We start from the raw sequence: 18,200 nt of genomic DNA on the forward strand, positions 1-18,200 counted from the left end.
GACTCAACTGGCTTCTCTCAAAATGTAAAGAGCCCACTATAAAAAAAAACCCCGTCTATATACCCCGTATAAAAAAGCCATCTGTAAAACTAGAACATCTTCACTGATTGCAGAAAATAAGATGAACCCTAGGTTTGTCTTCAACGCTGTAGCCAGGCTCACAAAAAGTCAGATCTCTGTTGAGCCAGAGATTAACTAGTTAATTTAACATTAACTAGACTTGGCTGACCAACCTGTGCACTGCCTGGCTTTATTACAAGAAGGCCTATGACTCGATGCCCCACACCTTGATCCTGGAGTTCCTAGAATTGTACAAGATCAACAGGACCCTAAGAGCCTTCATCAGGAACTCAATGGGGATGTGGCGGACAACACTAGAGGCCACCTTCAAGCCAACAGCACAAGTCACCATCAAGTGTGGGATCTACCAATGAGATACTCTGACCCCACTGCTGTTCTGCATAGGCCTGAACCCCCTCATTGAGATCATTGGCAAGACTGGCTACGGATACTGACTATGGAATGGAGCAATCGTCAGCTCATCCTCTACATGGATCATCAGGCTGTATGCCAAGAGAGAATGAGACATCGATTCACTGATCCACACCACCAGGATATACAGCAACAACACTGGAATGTCGTTTGGACTGGAGAAGTGTAGTCGGATGATAAAAAAAGAGAGAGAAGGTAGTCAGAACTGAGAGGATCAAACTACCAGAAGGGAACATTACAGACATGGAGCACAGCTACAAGTATCTGGGGATCCCACAGGCAAATAGGAACCACGAAGAGGCTGTTAGGAAAGCTGCAACCACCAAGTATATGGTTATTAGTGAGTGTATGTTAAGCGGAAAGAAGGAGGCCAGGGACTGGTCTCAGGCAGCAGAAACCCAAGGAAGAGCAGGAAGAGGAGGAACCATCAAGACCCCCGGGTCAAATTTGGCCCACAGGCCAGAGTTTGACACCTATGCAATAGACACAGCTGTCAAGGCACACTACCCCTACGGGCATACACTGACTTAGACTTTGCTCTCAAGACACTGACATGGAGTCTCACTCAATCATCTCGGGTCGGTGGATGCTTCACCACACCGTTAAGCATCCTCCTCGTGGTCTTCCGGCTACAGCCACTCCCACACACACACCTCCCTATACATACACGCATGAGAAAAAAAAAACTTGACAGCTGAGCAGTGCACACACATTTTCACAAAATATAAAAAAGTCCACAACTGCTCAGGGACCCTGGGTCGCTCAAGCCCAGGTCGCTGACAGTACCCCCCCCCCCCCCCCCCCCCCCCCCCCCCTCTAAGGACCAGCTCCCGAAGGCCCAAAAACAATCACCAACCAAAAACAGAGTTCAAACCAACCCAGGGTGGGTGGTGGGAGGTCTAGCACGGAGAGCTAGAGCCTTCCCAAAATAAACAAAAGGAAAAAACTCTTCCAGGTTCATACTCTCAAAATCCGACCACGCATCCACCAGCAGTATCTAAATAGTTCCCACAAAATAGTGGAGTCCAGTGGCGGCCCGTTGCAGCTCAGGCGGCCTGCAACGGGCCATGCTGGACGTGGACGTGCAGGCCGAGCAGGCCGTGCTGGACGTGGACCTTGTCCCTCCAACCTGCTGACCTCTGGCTCGGATTGACCGGGTCCCCCAGGCACGCTGACCTACGGCTCGTGCTTGGCAGTTTCCCTCAGCACTACAGCTGTATATTATCAGTCATCTGTCGTTGAAGCGTGTTCACTACAGCCGTTTCCATCATTTTCACACCATTAACAACCGTGTGCCCTCCTGCATTTCCCTCCTTTACATCATACTTACCCCACACTTCCTCTTCGCCTCTGTTCCCTCGAAGTCTGTCCATTGTCCACTGAAGTCTGCTTCAGTCGTCACTCTCTCCCCCCGGTGGCACTCTTTAACGCTTAATCATACTTGCTGCAGAATTTCTCTTTATTCTAACTGAGATCCAACCTGTGGGGAAAACTCACTGACAACACTCATCATCACAGCTTCAATATCCAGCTTTAATTTCATGATTCTGTCTGGCACTCTCTTCACCTCCACAACACTGTTTATATACTCCTGCTTCGATATTACCCCTACTTAATTTCACTTAATCATGGTAGAGCAGATTGAAACAATGGTTTCAAATGAATGATTATTTAAATGACACATGACATGATCCTCTATTTTAACATTAAAAATACATTATCCTGAGTTAAGCTCAGCCAGCAGTCCATGCAGATCAGCTGAAGCTCATCTAAACATGCTGCTGCAGAGTATTAAGGGGAAGCGGCAGTGAACTGTTGAAATGGTCAATATTAGCCAATCATGTAGCCTCAACACATACACACAGTTCTTACATGTACCTGTATACAGAAGTTTGCAGCTCTTTACAAGCTGTGTTGTGAAACTTTGTGCATGCACAGCAGAAGTATAACAGCACATCACTGCGAGATGAAAAAACACTTTTTTGATGTGGTTATTAGTGAGAGTTTATTTTGTTATTGTTCTTCTTGGTTTAGTTTCTTGTTTAGTTTTTAATGTCTGACTGATCAGAGAAACTGCTCTCTGAACATGATCATTGTTTAAATAATCTAACATTTTACTTTTCATAAAAGTTTCATAAAAGTCCTGATCCTGAGGTTTGAAGGCGTGACCTCATCATTAAGAGAATTAAGAAGTTCCTCGTTTGCAGTAAAGAAAGAAGCGAAGCAGCATTAAACCATCAGAGCTCTGAGATGAAACCACTTTGGTCTGCTTCATCTTCCTCAGTGAGAAAATTCTCTTCTTATTTCTGTCACTGTACAATATCGAGTGCATAAGAGCCAGAGTTTCAGTAAGTGACAGTGAGGTGTCTATGAAGTGTTCAGCAGTTTGTTGACCTGATGGAAAAAGCTGTCCCTCAGGTTTGGAACAGTACCTCCTGCCTGATGGAAGTAGTCCCTCCAGTCACAGTGCATGACTGGGGTGACTGGAGCTCCTACCCGCTTTACTGAGGCACCGCTTCTTGTAGATGTCCTGGAGGGAGGGAATCTCACCTCCAATTATCCTTTCAGAACACCGCATCACTCTCTGGAGAGCTTTACGGTTGTAAGCGGTGCTGTTGCCATACCAGGTGATGATGCATTCAGTGAGGATGCTCTCAATGGCACAGCGGTTGAAGGTCCTGAGGATGCGGGGGCTCATGCCAAATCTCTTTAGTATCCTGAGAAAGAAGAGGCACTGCTGCGCCTTCTTCACAGTTTTTTTTTGTGTGTGTGTGAACTGACCATGTGAGATCCCCCACTAGATGTACACGCAGGAAACGGAAGCTGCTCACTCTCTCCACAGCAGCGCCGCTGATGGTGATGGGGTTATGTGCTTCTCTATACCTCCGGAAGTCACTATCATCTCTTTTGTCTTTGTGATGTTGAGGGTGAGACACCAGTGTGTCAGGGCGCTGACCTCATCCCTCTAACCCATCTCATCGTCTTTGGTGAAAACACCAACCACTGTTGGTCGCAAACTTCTAAATGATGTTGGAGTTGCTAGCGGCCGTGGTGTAGGTGTAGAGTGAGTACAGGAGAGGGCTCAGTGCACACCCTGGTGTTTTGCAACTTGCTTCCTCTGTCATCATTTTGGGTTGTTGGGATGTTTTGGGATTTCTGTCATTCATTTTTTTTTTTTTTTTGGTTATTTTTGTATTATAGTTCTGTTCTCCTGTTCTGCATGTTTGGGTTCATCCGTGGTCAGTTTTGCAACGTCCTTCTACATTTCCTTGTTCTCTCTCACAGTTACCCATTTCTGTGGTTAAACATATTGTGAAGTTTGGAATTGAGTCACTCAAACATGGGGATCAAACTGGTTTGAAACTAAAAATAATAAAATGAGTTTGTGGAAACATTTTAATTCCACAATTTTTGTTTTTTCATTCACATTGAATCTGTAATCAAATACTTTTCCTCTACTCTTCTTTGAAATAGTATAATATAAGATATATTAATAGAGCTGATGAAACGACACTTTGTGTTTCATTTCTCTCTTTAATGAGCTGAAGAGCAACAGCACAGTGAGCGATGACAAACTCAAAATTAGTAGCACGTCTATAATGCTCATTTCACATAGAAACAGATGATGATGATGTCATCAAAGAGAAATAAAAGTCAAAATGAATTTTTGTATCTTTTTCACAACCTTAAACTCTGAATCTTCCCCAGCTTTCTGTTTGTTTATAAAAGAGGAAGTCTGCTGTTTGCAAAGCCAAATAAAAATTCATAATCATCTGTCACATTTAATCTATAGTAAGATTGTAACTAAGGATTGTTCATCCTTTCAGCAGCACTTCAGGATGGAAACACTGGTTTGGTCAAAGCACAAACTCTCACCCACAGAGCAGAGGAAGGAGGAAGCATCACAGTTAAATGCAACTTTTATTTCCCTGGAAGCAGGAAACTCTTCTGTAAGGAAAAATGTGAAGATGGAAACATTCTTGTTGAAACATCTGATGATGCAGCTCAGAACGGCAGATACAGCATTGAATATGTAAAAACATATATTACCTCATATCCTACTCTGTATGTGAGCATCACACAGCTGAAACAGTCTGACTCAGGACAGTACAGGTGCTCTTTGGACGGAGACTTGTGGACAGATGGAAACGATGATTTTGAGCTGATTGTCACAGAAGGTGAGTTTCTGCTAACAGTCGTGTTTGTCTTTGAAGGTGTGACAGAAGCTTCACGTCTCAAAAGCAGCTACTTTTCCTTCAAATCACCTACAGATGTTATATTTATCTGAAACATCAAGTTTCATCAGTTCTGCTGTCAAACAGCCCATAACCACGTCAGTCACATGCAGATATATAAACTGCTTCAAGTGGTCTTATTATGACTCTGATGGTTTCATTGTTCACAGCTTCAACCCCTTCAACACCAAACGGGACTCTGAGACCTTTTTCAGCTTCAGTGTTTCTCTCATCAGCCTCCACACAGAGTTTAAGCTCAACTTCAGGAAGCTCCACACCGTCATCAGCCTCCTCTGGAAGTTCAGGTACATTATAGATTTTTATATACACCTCATTCCAAGTCAAAGGAGCTTGTAAAGAAAAGCGTCTGGACTTCTTTAAGTTGCTTGAAGACGTTTCACCTCTCATCCGAGAAGCTTCTTCAGTTCTAAGGTCAAATGGTGGAGAGTCCCAGATATAAACCTAGTGGGAGTGACCCCCCACAGAGGGACAAAAGGACCCCCTGATGATCCTCTAATCACATGAGCCAAGGTGTGAAACTGGGTGTGGGTCCCAATCAGCCAGAGTTTCGGGTGAGTTCATTGTGAAACCTGGCCCCACCTTATCATGCGAATTCCTGAGGTCAGATGGCCCAGGATGTGAGTGGGCGTTAAGGTTTCTGGGAAGGGAACTCAAAACTGGATTATAGATGGCAAAGAGTTGTTGTCGTACCGCCTCTGTTCAAAGATGGTCGCTCACAGTGGACATAGATGCTTCTTTCACTCCTCTTTCAAACCATCTGTCCTCTCTGTCCAAAATGTGAACATAGGCATCCTCGAAAGAGTGTCCTTTATCCTTAAGATGCAGATGGACAGCTGAGTCTTGTCCTGTGGAGGTGGCTCTTCTATGTTGTGCCATGCGCTTGTGAAGTGGCTGTTTGGTCTCTCCAATGTAGAGGTCCGGGCATTCCTCGCTGCACTGTACAGCATACACCACTGGATAAAAAACAGATAAAAGTTTAAAAACCATACATTAAACAGACAAAGAAAGTTAAATAACAATAAAATAAATACATAAATGAAAAAAATCAGTCAATATTAAAATGATTAAAATGCAACATGAGTATTTTATTTATACAATAAATGAAATTAACAAAGTAAAAAAGATTGAGAGCAGCCAAAAGCGAAATAAAACTTACTACAAGCTGACTCCTAACACACCTTGGAGAAAAGGTACATTTTAAAAAGAAATGTAGATATTTCAAGTCTTGGGGCCAGCCTAATATGGAGATATGGGGGGGCAGCTGATTCCATAAATTGGTGGCCACAGCAGCTAAAGCTCGGTCCCCCCAGTGTTTCGGTCTCGACATGGGGACAGCAAGGAGTGACTGGTCAGCTGATCTGAGAGACCTTTGTGGAGTGTTTGGGTGCAGAAGGTCTGACAGGTAAACAGGAGTCAGGCCAGCAAACAATAACATTTTTTTTGCTTTTCTACATTTACTAAAATAAATGTAGGTGAAGAACTTTTATGCTGAGTTTTAGAAAAGTTCCAGAAATAACTTTAAAACAACTTTTTGAAGATCAGGTGTAGAAAATAGTCTTTGATTGTAGTGTTCTGATTGATCTGACTGACAGTGTATTATAACCAGAGATGGGCAGTAACGCATTACTGTAATCTGATTACTTTTTTCGAGTAACGAGTAAAGTAAGGGATTACTATTGCAAAAATGGTAATTAGATTACCGTTACTTTCCCGTAGGAACGCTGCGTTACTACGTTACTAAAACCGTGATTTTTTGCGAGAATGTCTCACGACAGTGACGTAAGCGAGTGCGACGTTAGTGACAACAGCTGTGTGCAGATCAACATGAGAGAGTATGAGCGTGCAGCGTTTAAAGCGTGGAAGTACTGACCTTACTTTGAGTTTGATTCCATAAAAAGTGACAAAAACATTAGTGTCCGTTGTGCGTGGGAAGAAAACTTCTTTTTACAGCGAAAAAAAAACCCTAAACTTCCAAGCAAGCACCGAGTAGCTACGACGTAATGAGAAAATCACAGAGCAACTTGCGGATTCTTCAACTGACCGCGGCACACCTGCACCAGGGTAAACCTCCGCCTACCGCAGTGCTGCTTAATAGGTCAAAATAGAGCAACAGGACCGCTGAGTCTTTGACTTTATTTATGTTCTGCTGAGTTTTACTTGCATCTATTTGAAAGAGTGAGTGTAAACACAAAAAATATTTTATTTTATGTGCTGGAATGTGCAGAAAATAGGTTTAAATGTTAAACTAATTTATTCAACTCGGAGAATGTTGCATATAATTAAATTTTTGCTTGATGCATAAAGTTAAAAGATTAAAACTGATAAAACAAGTTTTAAAAAGAGACTTTTCCATTTGATTACATTTTGTATGATGGATTATGTAGAAAAAGTAGAATTGGGCTGAAAGATCTATCGCTTTATCACCTATTCAGGTTATAAATCGTGTTTTTAAAAAGTAACTAAGTAACTAAGTAATTAATTACTTTTGAAAATAAATAATCAGTAAAGTAACGGGATTACTTTTTTGGGGAAGTAATCAGTAATTAGTTACTGATTACTTTTTTCAAGTCACTTGACCAACACTGATTATAACTAACACCTCTTATAACCATGCTGGAAACAGGCTTAAATAACTAGTTATTCTTTATTTCCATTTATTTCCAATTAAATATACATACTGGTCTTCTAAAGAGAGTTTTATCTGCTCCACTTCCTGCAAAATCAAACAGGAGCCTTTATTTTGGAATTTTACAGGAAGTTCTGCATCACGTTGTTCCAAGCAACTTGACATGCTCGTGATTAAAGACAGAAACTGTCTCGTCTGCTGAAGTTTAGCTCCATCAAAGTTGTCCTTGAGTCAGAGCTGTTGACGTTTATCAGCTGGCCCCTAACAGTCAGATGGATGTTCGGGAGAAGCCGCTAAAATCGCACAAGTTCCGGTTTCATGTGATCAACGATGCTCCGTGTCTCTGTCAGCTGTTTTACTGAGCCATGAGCTCCATGAAGAGAGTCCAGAGATCCCACTAGATGGATCCTTCCAGCGTGACCTCCAGGATCCAGACCTGCACACACACTCAGACTGCAGGGATTTAGGATCGCATCACTCACCCCGACTGGTGAGAGAGAAGGAGTGTGTGTGTGTGTGTGTGTGTGTGAGGTTTGAAGGCGTGACCTCGTCATTAAGAGAAGTAAGAAGTTCCTGGTTTGAAGTAAAGAAGAAGAGAAGCAGCATTAAACCATCAGAGCTCTGAGATGAAACACACTTTGCTCTGCTTCATCTTCCTCAGTGAGTAAATTCTCTTCTTATTTCTGTCACTTTCTCTCTTCTAACTTTTATTTGTCTCCATTTTATTTTCATTTGTAGGTAATCGCTCAGTTTTACAACTCACTTCTTCTCTGTCATAGTTACTGTTTCTGTGGTTAAACAGTGTGAAGTTTGGAAATGAATCAAACATGCAGCTTATTGAAAGCATAAGAAAACTCCTTGAAATGTATAAACATGTGGAATTTAAACGTTTCCACAAACTTGTTTCTTGCAGTTTGCAAATTATTTTGTTTCACACCAGTTTGATCCCCAAAATTTCTTCTTTATGTTGTAGACAGAATCTGTAATCAAATACTTTTCCTCCTCTTTGAGAGACAGACTTACAACACTGATGAAACAGCACTCTGTGTTTCATTTCTTTTTGAACTGAAACGTTTGGATGTTTAGCAGCAGATGTAAAACACTCATTTCACATGCAAACATAGAAACAGATGATGGTGATGATGATGATGTCATCAAAGATTAATAATAATAAATCTTTTTCACAACCTTAAACTCTGAATCTTCCACATCAGATGCTTTGTGTTCGTGTATCAAACAGGAAGTTTGTTGTTTGCAAATAAAACCAGAAAAATGAAGTTAACTGAACTTCTGTCATCAGTTCAAATTAATAATCATCTGTCACATTTAATCTATAGTAAGATTGTAACTAAGGCTTGTTCATCCTTTCAGCAGCACTTCAGGATGGAAACACTGGTTTGGTCAAAACAGAAACTCTCACCTACAGAGCAGAGGAAGGAGGAAACATCACAGTTGCGTGCAGCTTTACTTTCCCTGGAAGCAGGAAACTCTTCTGTAAGAAAAAATGTGAAAATGGAAACATTCTTGTTGAAACATCTGATGATGCAGCTCAGAACGGCAGATACAGCATTAAATATGAAAACAAAGGTGATACCTCATCTGATATTATGTATGTGAGCATCACACAGCTGAAACAGTCTGACTCAGGACGGTACAGGTGCTCTTTGGAAAGAGACTGGAAGCCAGATGGAAAGCATGATTTTGAGCTGATTGTCACAGAAGGTGAGTTTCTGCTAACAGTCGTGTTTGTCTTTGAAGGTGTGACAGAAGCTTCACGTCTCAAAAGCAGCTACTTTTCCTTCAAATCACCTACAGATGTTATATTTATCTGAAACATCAAGTTTCATCAGTTCTGCTGTCAAACAGCCCATAACCACGTCAGTCACACGCAGATATATAAACTGCTTCAAGTGGTCTTATTATGACTCTGATGGTTTCATTGTTCACAGCTTCAACCACTCCAACACCAAACGGGACTCTGAGACCTTTTTCAGCTTCAGTGTTTCTCTCATCAGCCTCCACACCACCAACAGCACAGAGTTTAAGCTCAACTTCAGGAAGCTCCACACCTTCATCAGCCTCCTCTGGAAGTTCAGGTACGTTATAGATTTTTATATGTATGTAGATTTATATGTGATGAAGATCCATTAATGAGTGAACTACACAAGAATGACACATTACGAGCTGTGGAAGAATCACTCTGATCTTTTAGTGAAGTTAAAGAGAAAAACTGTAGAAATAAAGAGAAATAAGTTTCCACCACAGCAGGTCAGCAGCTGAGAGAGAACATGGCTGACTTCCTCACAGCAGCACTGCATGAGATCTGTGCTAGATGACAGATACAGACTGTGATTAGTCGCTGTTTGGTTTCAGAGCGTTTTCACAAGTGTCAGTGTAACAGACACAGACAGAGGAAAGCATTGTGGGAGCTGTAGTTGTTACTGAGTGTTTGAAGCAGAATCAGGAGCTGCTCAAGTTTTAGCAGAAAGTACAACAGCAGGAACTTAACACAGAAAACTTGGTGAAAGTATAAAAACTTTCTGTGCTTCTGAGTAACTACTTCATTAAACAATTTCATGCACAATAAAAATTTAAAAAAGACAACAACTCAGGACTCTACAGGAGTAACACGATGACGACTGCGCACACTGCCTCAAACGGCCCAACAGCACAGCTTTTCCTCTTTATATGCCCCGCCCACAATTATGAGAGGAAACGCCTGCGGTCAGTTGTTACACCACCACTGCTGTAACAACTGTTTACACTGTGTGAGTAAAATAAATCTTCTCTGTTAAGCTCTTGCAGATGTGCCGCTTTATGTGCGTCTGATTGTGGTCGTTGTCATCAGCATCTTTTTAGCATCTTTGCTGATGAAGAGCAGGACCACTAAACCCAGAGGTGAGGCTGCAGGAAACACATGACAACAGTGTTTTCATCACTTCAGAGCTCATCACACTAATGCGCATTCATTTCCTGGAGACTAATACTCAGTGAACAAGTTTGAATAGTAAACATTGAAGAGTACACATTGTAGGAAGTTACTCATCATGTCACAGTGGAAACAGATTTATGTGCTAACAACAGGAGTCAGACGAGAAAAATGCAAAGAAAACGCCTGAAATCAGCTTCTGTCTGTCAACAGATGCAGTTTATTTAGTAGGAAAATATCATTTTCATCATTTTATATACAGAAAAGCCAAACAGAGCCTGGCACAGAGATTCTTCCTCAACAAAATAATCACAGTTTGTACAAAGTTTGTTTAATTCTCCTGTAACAGTCGGCCTGATAAAAGTGTGTCCATCAAGGTTATTAGAGTTAACTCAAACTAAACTAAAAGCTTAAAGTAGTGAATTACCTAAAATGATCTTTAATAAGATCAAATAAAAATATACAGGAACTGTTCTTAGTTTGCTGTTGTTGTGGTTCATATTGGCGGCACATGCATCAGTAACTGATTACTGCCAGTTATCATCGTCGATCCTGAGTTTACTTCCTCAGGTTCTACTTGGTGAACACGTCTTAAAGACTGATGTTTATCTTCTGATGTTTTTCAGGACCTCCTGTGGAATCTGAGCGTGCTGACATCACGCAGGTGAGTTTTAGGAATTGTGAGACAGCTGAGCTTCATCACAGCTTGATTTGTATCAAGCAGCTGGTTTGATCTCCTTCTGCAGGACAACCAGTTGTGTGAAGAGATCAGAGAGGAGGACAGACAGAGCAGTTCACCTCCTGCAGGAGTGTGTTCAGTGTACGCTACACCAAAAGCCTTCAGCCAGATGGAGATGGAGACACAGACCTCTGCAGCCTCTCCACCTCTGCTCACAACAAAGTAAAACTGTGGTCTGATTTTAGGCTCTTTGATTTTTACTATAGCATCTCTTTCTACCAGCTAATATTAATGATGAGGAATGCACAAAGTCAATGCAGACTCTCTGCTCCCAGTTTATTAGGTACAGCTAGTTAAAACAGTCCAATAATAAAATCTTTAATTTGTTATTAGAGATGATGATGATTGTTGTTATTTGTGGTACAGTTGTTAGTGTTTTGGATATTTTCATTATTTTGTTCATTTCTGCTTCATGCACAGGCTGAGGGTAACTTTATCATTTAATTTAGAGTCTGAAGTTTGATGTCAGGCTAACGATGACATGAATGGAGTTGATTACGCTGAAGTGTACTTCCCATATTCCCACCACCAACAGCGCCCCCCAGTGGTGGTGCAGCTGATGTCGTCTCCTCCAGGCTTCAGGCACATGCCAGCCCTGCCAACCACACCACAGATCTCCTCTGCTGCTGAAAAACACCAGCAGTGATGCTGTTGATGGAACCTCAGTGACTAAAACAGTTTATGACGTTTATCACCTGCAGACAAACAATCAGCCTCAGTTTAAAGCTTTTTAATTGCAGCTGCTTATAATTTAGTTTAACAGATAATTGATTCTGTTTTTCATTTTCTCAAACTGGAATATTTCCCAGTTTGAAAAAACTATTCTTGCTATAGTGATTCTGTCGGACAGATTCAGTGAGAGAGCTGCACAAAATGATGCATATAGGAGGGAGTATGGGGAGTTATTAGATCAGCCAGCAGGTAGGCTGTTCTTGGAGGGAGGTCCTTAGATGTAGTCATCAAAAACGCTCCAGGTGGCTGATTTTGCATGTGCGATCAGAATAAATTAAAAAAAAAAGTCTGAAATATTTTATTTGCCACAAAAAACATTTGATAAATATTTGACACAATACAGTAAATATAATGTGAACGAGAGCTGGGTTTGGCCTGTGGTCATTATTGTTTATACTTATTCTGGATTTATCAGTTCTGCTCTTTTATTGTGTCAACAAAAGCTTAATATTTGCTTATGATCAAATCTGTTTTGTGAATTTATATCTTGAACCAATAAAACCTTCCATTAAAACAGGAACTGTTTCTTTGTCTTCCTGTGATCACAGACAGTCTCCCAGCCCCGAGTCTTCATTTGTTGCTGCTCAGTTTTAATTTCAAAAACACGTCATGATGGACTTTTCATCTGTTTCTCACTTTTTCTACAAATATCTGATTAATTAATCAAATCCTACTTTATTTATAGAGGACTTTAAAAACAACATGTTTGACCAAAGCTTTCCAATAAAAAACAGATAAAATTTAAAAACCATACATTAAACAGACAAACTAAGTTAAATAACAATAAAATAAATACATAAATGAAAAAATCATTCATTATTAAAACATTAGTAGAAAATACAACATGATTATTTTATTCATATAATAAATAAAATTAACAAATTAAAAACAGATTGAGAGCAGCCAAAAGCGAACTAAAACCTACTACAAGTTGATTCTGGTAATACTCCTAAAAAACCTTGGAGAAAATGTGCGTTTTTAAAAGAGATTTAAAAATTTCAAGTGTTGGGGCAGCTGATTCCATAAATTGGTGGCCACAGCAGCTAAAGCTCGGTCCCCCCAGTGTTTCGGTCTCGACATGGGGACAGCAAGGAGTGACTGGTCAGCTGATCTGAGAGACCTTTGTGGAGTGTTTGGGTGCAGAAGGTCTGACAGGTAAACAGGAGTCAGGCCAGCAAACAATAACATTTTTTACTTTTCTACATTCACTAAAATAAATGTAGGTGAAGAACTTTTATGCTGATTTTTAGATGTAGAAAAAAATAATTAGTAGGATTGTAGTGTTCTGTTTGATCTGCACGACTGACAGTGTATTATAACTAACACCTCTTATAACCATGCTGGAAACAGGCTTAAATAACTAGTTATTCTTTATTTCCATTTAAATATACATACTGGTCTTCTAAAAAGAGTTTTATCTGCTCCACTTCCTGCTAAGTCAAACAGGAGCCTTTATTTTGGAAATTTACAGGAAGTTCTGCGTCACGTTGTTCCGGGTAACTTGACATGCTCGTGATTAGAGACAGAAACTGTCTCGTCTGCTGAAGTTTAGCTCCATCAAAGTTGTCCTTGAGTCAGAGCCGTTGACGTTTATCAGCTGGCCCCTAACAGTCAGATGGATGTTCGGGAGAAGCCGCTAAAATCGCACAAGTTCCGGTTTCATGTGATCAACGATGCTCCGTGTCTCTGTCAGCTGTTTTACTGAGCCATGAGCTCCATGAAGAGAGTCCAGAGATCCCACTAGATGGATCCTTCCAGCGTGACCTCCAGGATCCAGACCTGCACACACACTCAGACTGCAGGGATTTAGGATCGCATCACTCACCCCGACTGGTGAGAGAGAAGGAGTGTGTGTGTGTGTGTGTGTGTGCGTGTGTGGTTTGAAGGTGTGACCTCCTCATTAAGAGAAGTAAGAAGTTCCTGGTTTGAAGTGAAGAAGAACTGAAGCAGCATTAAACCATCAGAGCTCTGAGATGAAACACACTTTGCTCTGCTTCATCTTCCTCAGTGAGTAAACTCTCTTCTTATTTCTGTCACTTTCTCTCTTCTAACTTTTATTTGTCTCCATTTTATTTTCATTTGTATGTAATCGCTCAGTTTTACAACTCACTTCTTCTCTGTCATAGTTACTGGTTTCTGTGGTTAAACAGTGTGAAGTTTGGAAATGAATCAAACACGCAGCTTATTGAAAGCATAAGAAAACTCCTTGAAATGTATAAACATGTGGAATTTAAACGTTTCCACAAACTTGTTTCTTGCAGTTTGCAAATTATTTTGTTTCACACCAGTTTGATCCCCAAAATTTCTACTTTATGTTGTACACAGAATCTGTAATCAAATACTTTTCCTCCTCTTTGAGAGACAGACTTACAACACTGATGAAACAGCACTCTGTGTTTCATTTCTTTTTGAACTGAAACGTTTGGATGTTTAGCAGCAGATGTAAAACACTCATTTCACATGTAAACATAGAAACAGATGATGGTGATGATGATGTCATCAAAGATTAATAATAATAATAAATCTTTTTCACAACCTTAAACTCTGAATCTTCCACATCAGATGTTTTGTGTTCGTGTATAAAACAGGAAGTTTGTTGTTTGCAAATAAAAACAGAAAAATGAAGTTAACTGAACTTCTGTCATCAGTTCAAATTAATAATCATCTGTCACATTTAATCTATAGTAAGATTGTAACTAATGATTGTTCATCCTTTCAGCAGCACTTCAGGATGGAAACACTGGTTTGGTCAAAGCACAAACTCTCACCCGCAGAGCAGAGGAAGGAGGAAACATCACAGTTGGGTGCAAATTTTATTTGTCTGGAAGAAGGAAACTCTTCTGTAAGGAAAAATGTGAAGATGGAAACATTCTTGTTGAAACATCTGATGATGCAGCTCAGAACGGCAGATACAGCATTAAATATGAAAAAACAGACACTCTGTCATATACTCTGTATGTGAGCATCACACAGCTGAAACAGTCTGACTCAGGACAGTACAGGTGCTCTTTGGAGAGAGTCTTGTTGACAGATGGAAACCATGATTTTGAGCTGATTGTCACAGAAGGTGAGTTTCTGCTAACAGTCGTGTTTGTCTTTGAAGGTGTGACAGAAGCTTCACGTCTCAAAAGCAGCTACTTTTCCTTCAAATCACCTACAGATGTTATATTTATCTGAAACATCAAGTTTCATCAGTTCTGCTGTCAAACAGCCCATAACCACGTCAGTCACATGCAGATATATAAACTGCTTCAAGTGGTCTTATTATGACTCTGATGGTTTCATTGTTCACAGCTTCAACCACTTCAACACCAAACGGGACTCTGAGACCTTTTTCAGCTTCAGTGTTTCTCTCATCAGCCTCCACACCACCAACAGCACAGAGTTTAAGCTCAACTTCAGGAAGCTCCACACCTTCATCAGCCTCCTCTGGAAGTTCAGGTACCTTATAGATTTTTATATGTATGCAGATTTACATGTGATGAAGATCCATTAATGAGTGAACTACACAAGAATGACACATTACGAGCTGTGGAAGAATCACTCTGATCTTTTAGTGACGTAAAACAGGAAAGACTTTAGAAATAAAGAGAAATAAGTTTCCACTACAGCAGGTCAGCAGCTGAGAGAGAACATGGCTGACTTCCTCAGAGCAGCACTACATGAGATCTGTGCTAGATGACAGATACAGACTGTGATTAGCACATTTCTGCCTTCTGCAGCACAACTTGTTACTCTCTATGTGCACAACTTTACTGCTAGATGAAGACCACATGTTTACAGTGTGAGTAAAAGAAATCTTCTCTGTTAAACTCCTGCAGATGTGCTGATTTATGTGGGTCTGATTCTGCTCGTTATGATCGTCGTCTTATCAGCAGCTCTGCTGATTTTCTACATGAAGAGCAGGACCACTAAACCCAGAGGTGAGGCACAGATTTAATATCCTGTCAAACAATAGAAATGTCAAAACGTAGCATGTACGCTATAATCTGCTGCCCTATTCAGTGTACTGGTAAATAATCTGCCTTTAAAAGGTGTTTATGATGACAAAGTATAATTTTTTATCACCATTTAAACACAACAACCAAATAGAAAAGAGTTTTTCTCTTCCACAGTTTTCCATTTTTTGTTGTATCAGTGTAACTCTGATCCAGTCACCACGTTGAGAGTGTGTCTGCGTCATGTTAACACCAGATAATCTCAGACTGACAGAGCTGCTGTGAAAACAGACCGTTGGACTGAAAGGTGTTACTGATCGGATGGTGACGATCACCAACAGAGTCTCACTTGGATATGTTCAAAAATAATCCTTCAAAATAAGTTTTATCAAATAACCATAAAACAAACAGGGAAACATGGCACCATGGCTGATCTGTCTCAGCTCAGAATGTCCCAGTTTGCATGAATTAAGTCAGGTGTGACGTTTCTGTCACGCTGTTTTCACCTTTGAAGTTCAGTCTGTTTGTAAAAAGAGCACCGGATGTTCATTTATGACTCACAACAGAAACTGGTGGTATAGTTTTGATTCTTTATCAGTCATGTGTCTTATCTAACTGTAGTTCATATGAAGTTCTTCATATCGTTCCTGAGTTTAGTTCCTCGGGTTCTTCTTCCTGTTATGTGCCTTAAAGACAGACGTTTATTTTCTGAGCTGCATGTTTTTCAGGACTTCCTGTGGAAACAGACACAGAGGTGAGTTTTAGGACCTGTGACACACATCAGCTTCATTATTGTTTGCTTTGCATCTGTCAGCTGGTTTGTTCTCCTGCTGCAGGCCGACAGGTTGTATGAAGAGATCAGAGAGGGTGACGTAGCGAGCAGGTCACCTCCTGTAAAAGTGTCTTCAGTTTATGATTACGCCAAAGGTTCAGGTGGAGATGAAAGCGGAGGCATCTACAGCCTCGTCACCTCTGCTCAGAACAACGTGAGTAAAACTGTGTTGTGATTCTAAGCTGAGGCCATAAACCAGGCAACTGTTTGTGTAGTGAAGTAATTCATCTGTTCTCAGACAACAAACTCAGATTCTAAAGTTTGATCTCACTTTTGTATCCCAGGTTGAAGACAACTCGCATAGTCTCTATTACTCTGAGGTGGATTTTTCCCACAGTCCTGACACAAACGGCGCCCCCTGTGGTAACACAGCTGATGTCGTCTACTCCAAGTCTTCAGAGGACCTCAGCACCACCAACCACACCAAAGATGCTTCACCTTCTCTGTACTCTACTGTTACATCAGTATGAACTACATCAGGACTTAAGCTATGGATGAAGTCTTAACTCTCTCAGTGGACAACAGCTCAACACAACTGATACAAAAGCTTATTTATTTTTCTGCTTTTGACATGTTTTGAAGTTAAACGTGGAGTCAGCCTCGGGATAAAGTGACTTTTATTTTAGTTTAACATTAAACTAAAGAATGTTGCAATACCACAGTTATAATAGCACATGTTAGCATTATGGTATGATGCTACAGCACAGATCCAATAAAAAGAGAACTGTGCATTTTGAAGACTTCCAGCCTTCTGTACTCGTCTCTGGAGTATTCCATCATTGCATTTAGCAGTTGAGACTGCAGAAAGTTATTGTACAGACCGCTGTGTGAGGATGAATGTGCAGAGTGATTAGGTCAGCCCGGACGTTTCACCTCTTTCAGATGACGTTTAGCTGAGAAAAGCCACAGCATGCAGATAAATAAACTACTTCATGTGGTGTTACTATGACCGATTGTTTCACTCTTCACAAGTCAGTCATAGCAGACCCAAATATAGCAGAAATAGATTTTCAGCCTTCTGTACAGAGGACAAAAAACAGGTTATTATAGCTAATTTTTCATGCATGAGAGGATAGTTTTATATTGCTCCCTCATTTCCATTCCGAAGCTTAAAAATCACACAAAGTTGAAAAAACAACTGGATATAAGGCGGGCGGTCCTCTACCAGAGGCCTGGGAGCTTGAGGGTCCTACGCAGATCCATCTTTGCTGTTCCAGGACTGCGCTCTTCTGGACAGAGATCTCGGATGTTGTTCCTGGGGTCTGGTGGAGCCACTCCTAGCTTGGGAGTCACTGCACCGAGCGCTCCGATTACCACTGGGACCACCGTTACCTTCACCCTCCACATCTTCTCTAGCTCTTCTCTGAGCCCTTAATACTTCTCGTGTTCCTTCTTCCTGATGTTGCTGTCATATTGCTACATCTATCACTATGGCCGTCTTTCTCTGCTTGTCCACCACTTTTCTTTCCGGCCATCCCCATTTGTCTGTCTGTATCTGGAAATCCCACAGGATCTTAGCTCAGTCATTCTCCACCACCCTAGGGGGGCATCTTCCATTTCGACCTCAGGACTTTCAGGCCATACAGATGTTCCTGTATACTATTCCGGCTTGGTAATGGCATTCCATGTATTCACTTCCTGCTAGCATCTTACACC

General features: G+C 41.0%; 2 protein-coding genes across 2 annotated transcripts; both read left to right on the forward strand.

Moving 5' to 3' along the window:
- The first annotated feature begins 735 nt into the window (after positions 1–735).
- On the forward strand, positions 736–17,465 carry LOC120727948. Its single transcript, XM_040022562.1, has 8 exons — positions 736–832; positions 2,743–2,775; positions 4,320–4,670; positions 15,069–15,215; positions 15,596–15,697; positions 16,441–16,466; positions 16,549–16,698; positions 16,829–17,465. Exons 1-8 carry the CDS (start codon positions 736–738, stop codon positions 17,012–17,014), a joined length of 1,092 nt encoding a protein of 363 aa, XP_039878496.1. The 3' UTR covers positions 17,015–17,465.
- LOC120727984 lies at positions 7,524–12,291 on the forward strand. The gene is made up of 7 exons (XM_040022608.1): positions 7,524–8,034; positions 8,746–9,096; positions 9,324–9,470; positions 10,171–10,272; positions 10,930–10,967; positions 11,050–11,204; positions 11,578–12,291. Exons 1-7 carry the CDS (start codon positions 8,001–8,003, stop codon positions 11,600–11,602), a joined length of 852 nt encoding a protein of 283 aa, XP_039878542.1. The 5' UTR covers positions 7,524–8,000; the 3' UTR covers positions 11,603–12,291.
- Positions 17,466–18,200: the final 735 nt, after the last annotated feature.

Source organism: Simochromis diagramma, unplaced genomic scaffold (genome assembly GCF_900408965.1).
Source record: "Simochromis diagramma unplaced genomic scaffold, fSimDia1.1 OVJJ01000308.1, whole genome shotgun sequence".
NCBI lineage: Eukaryota > Metazoa > Chordata > Actinopteri > Cichliformes > Cichlidae > Simochromis > Simochromis diagramma.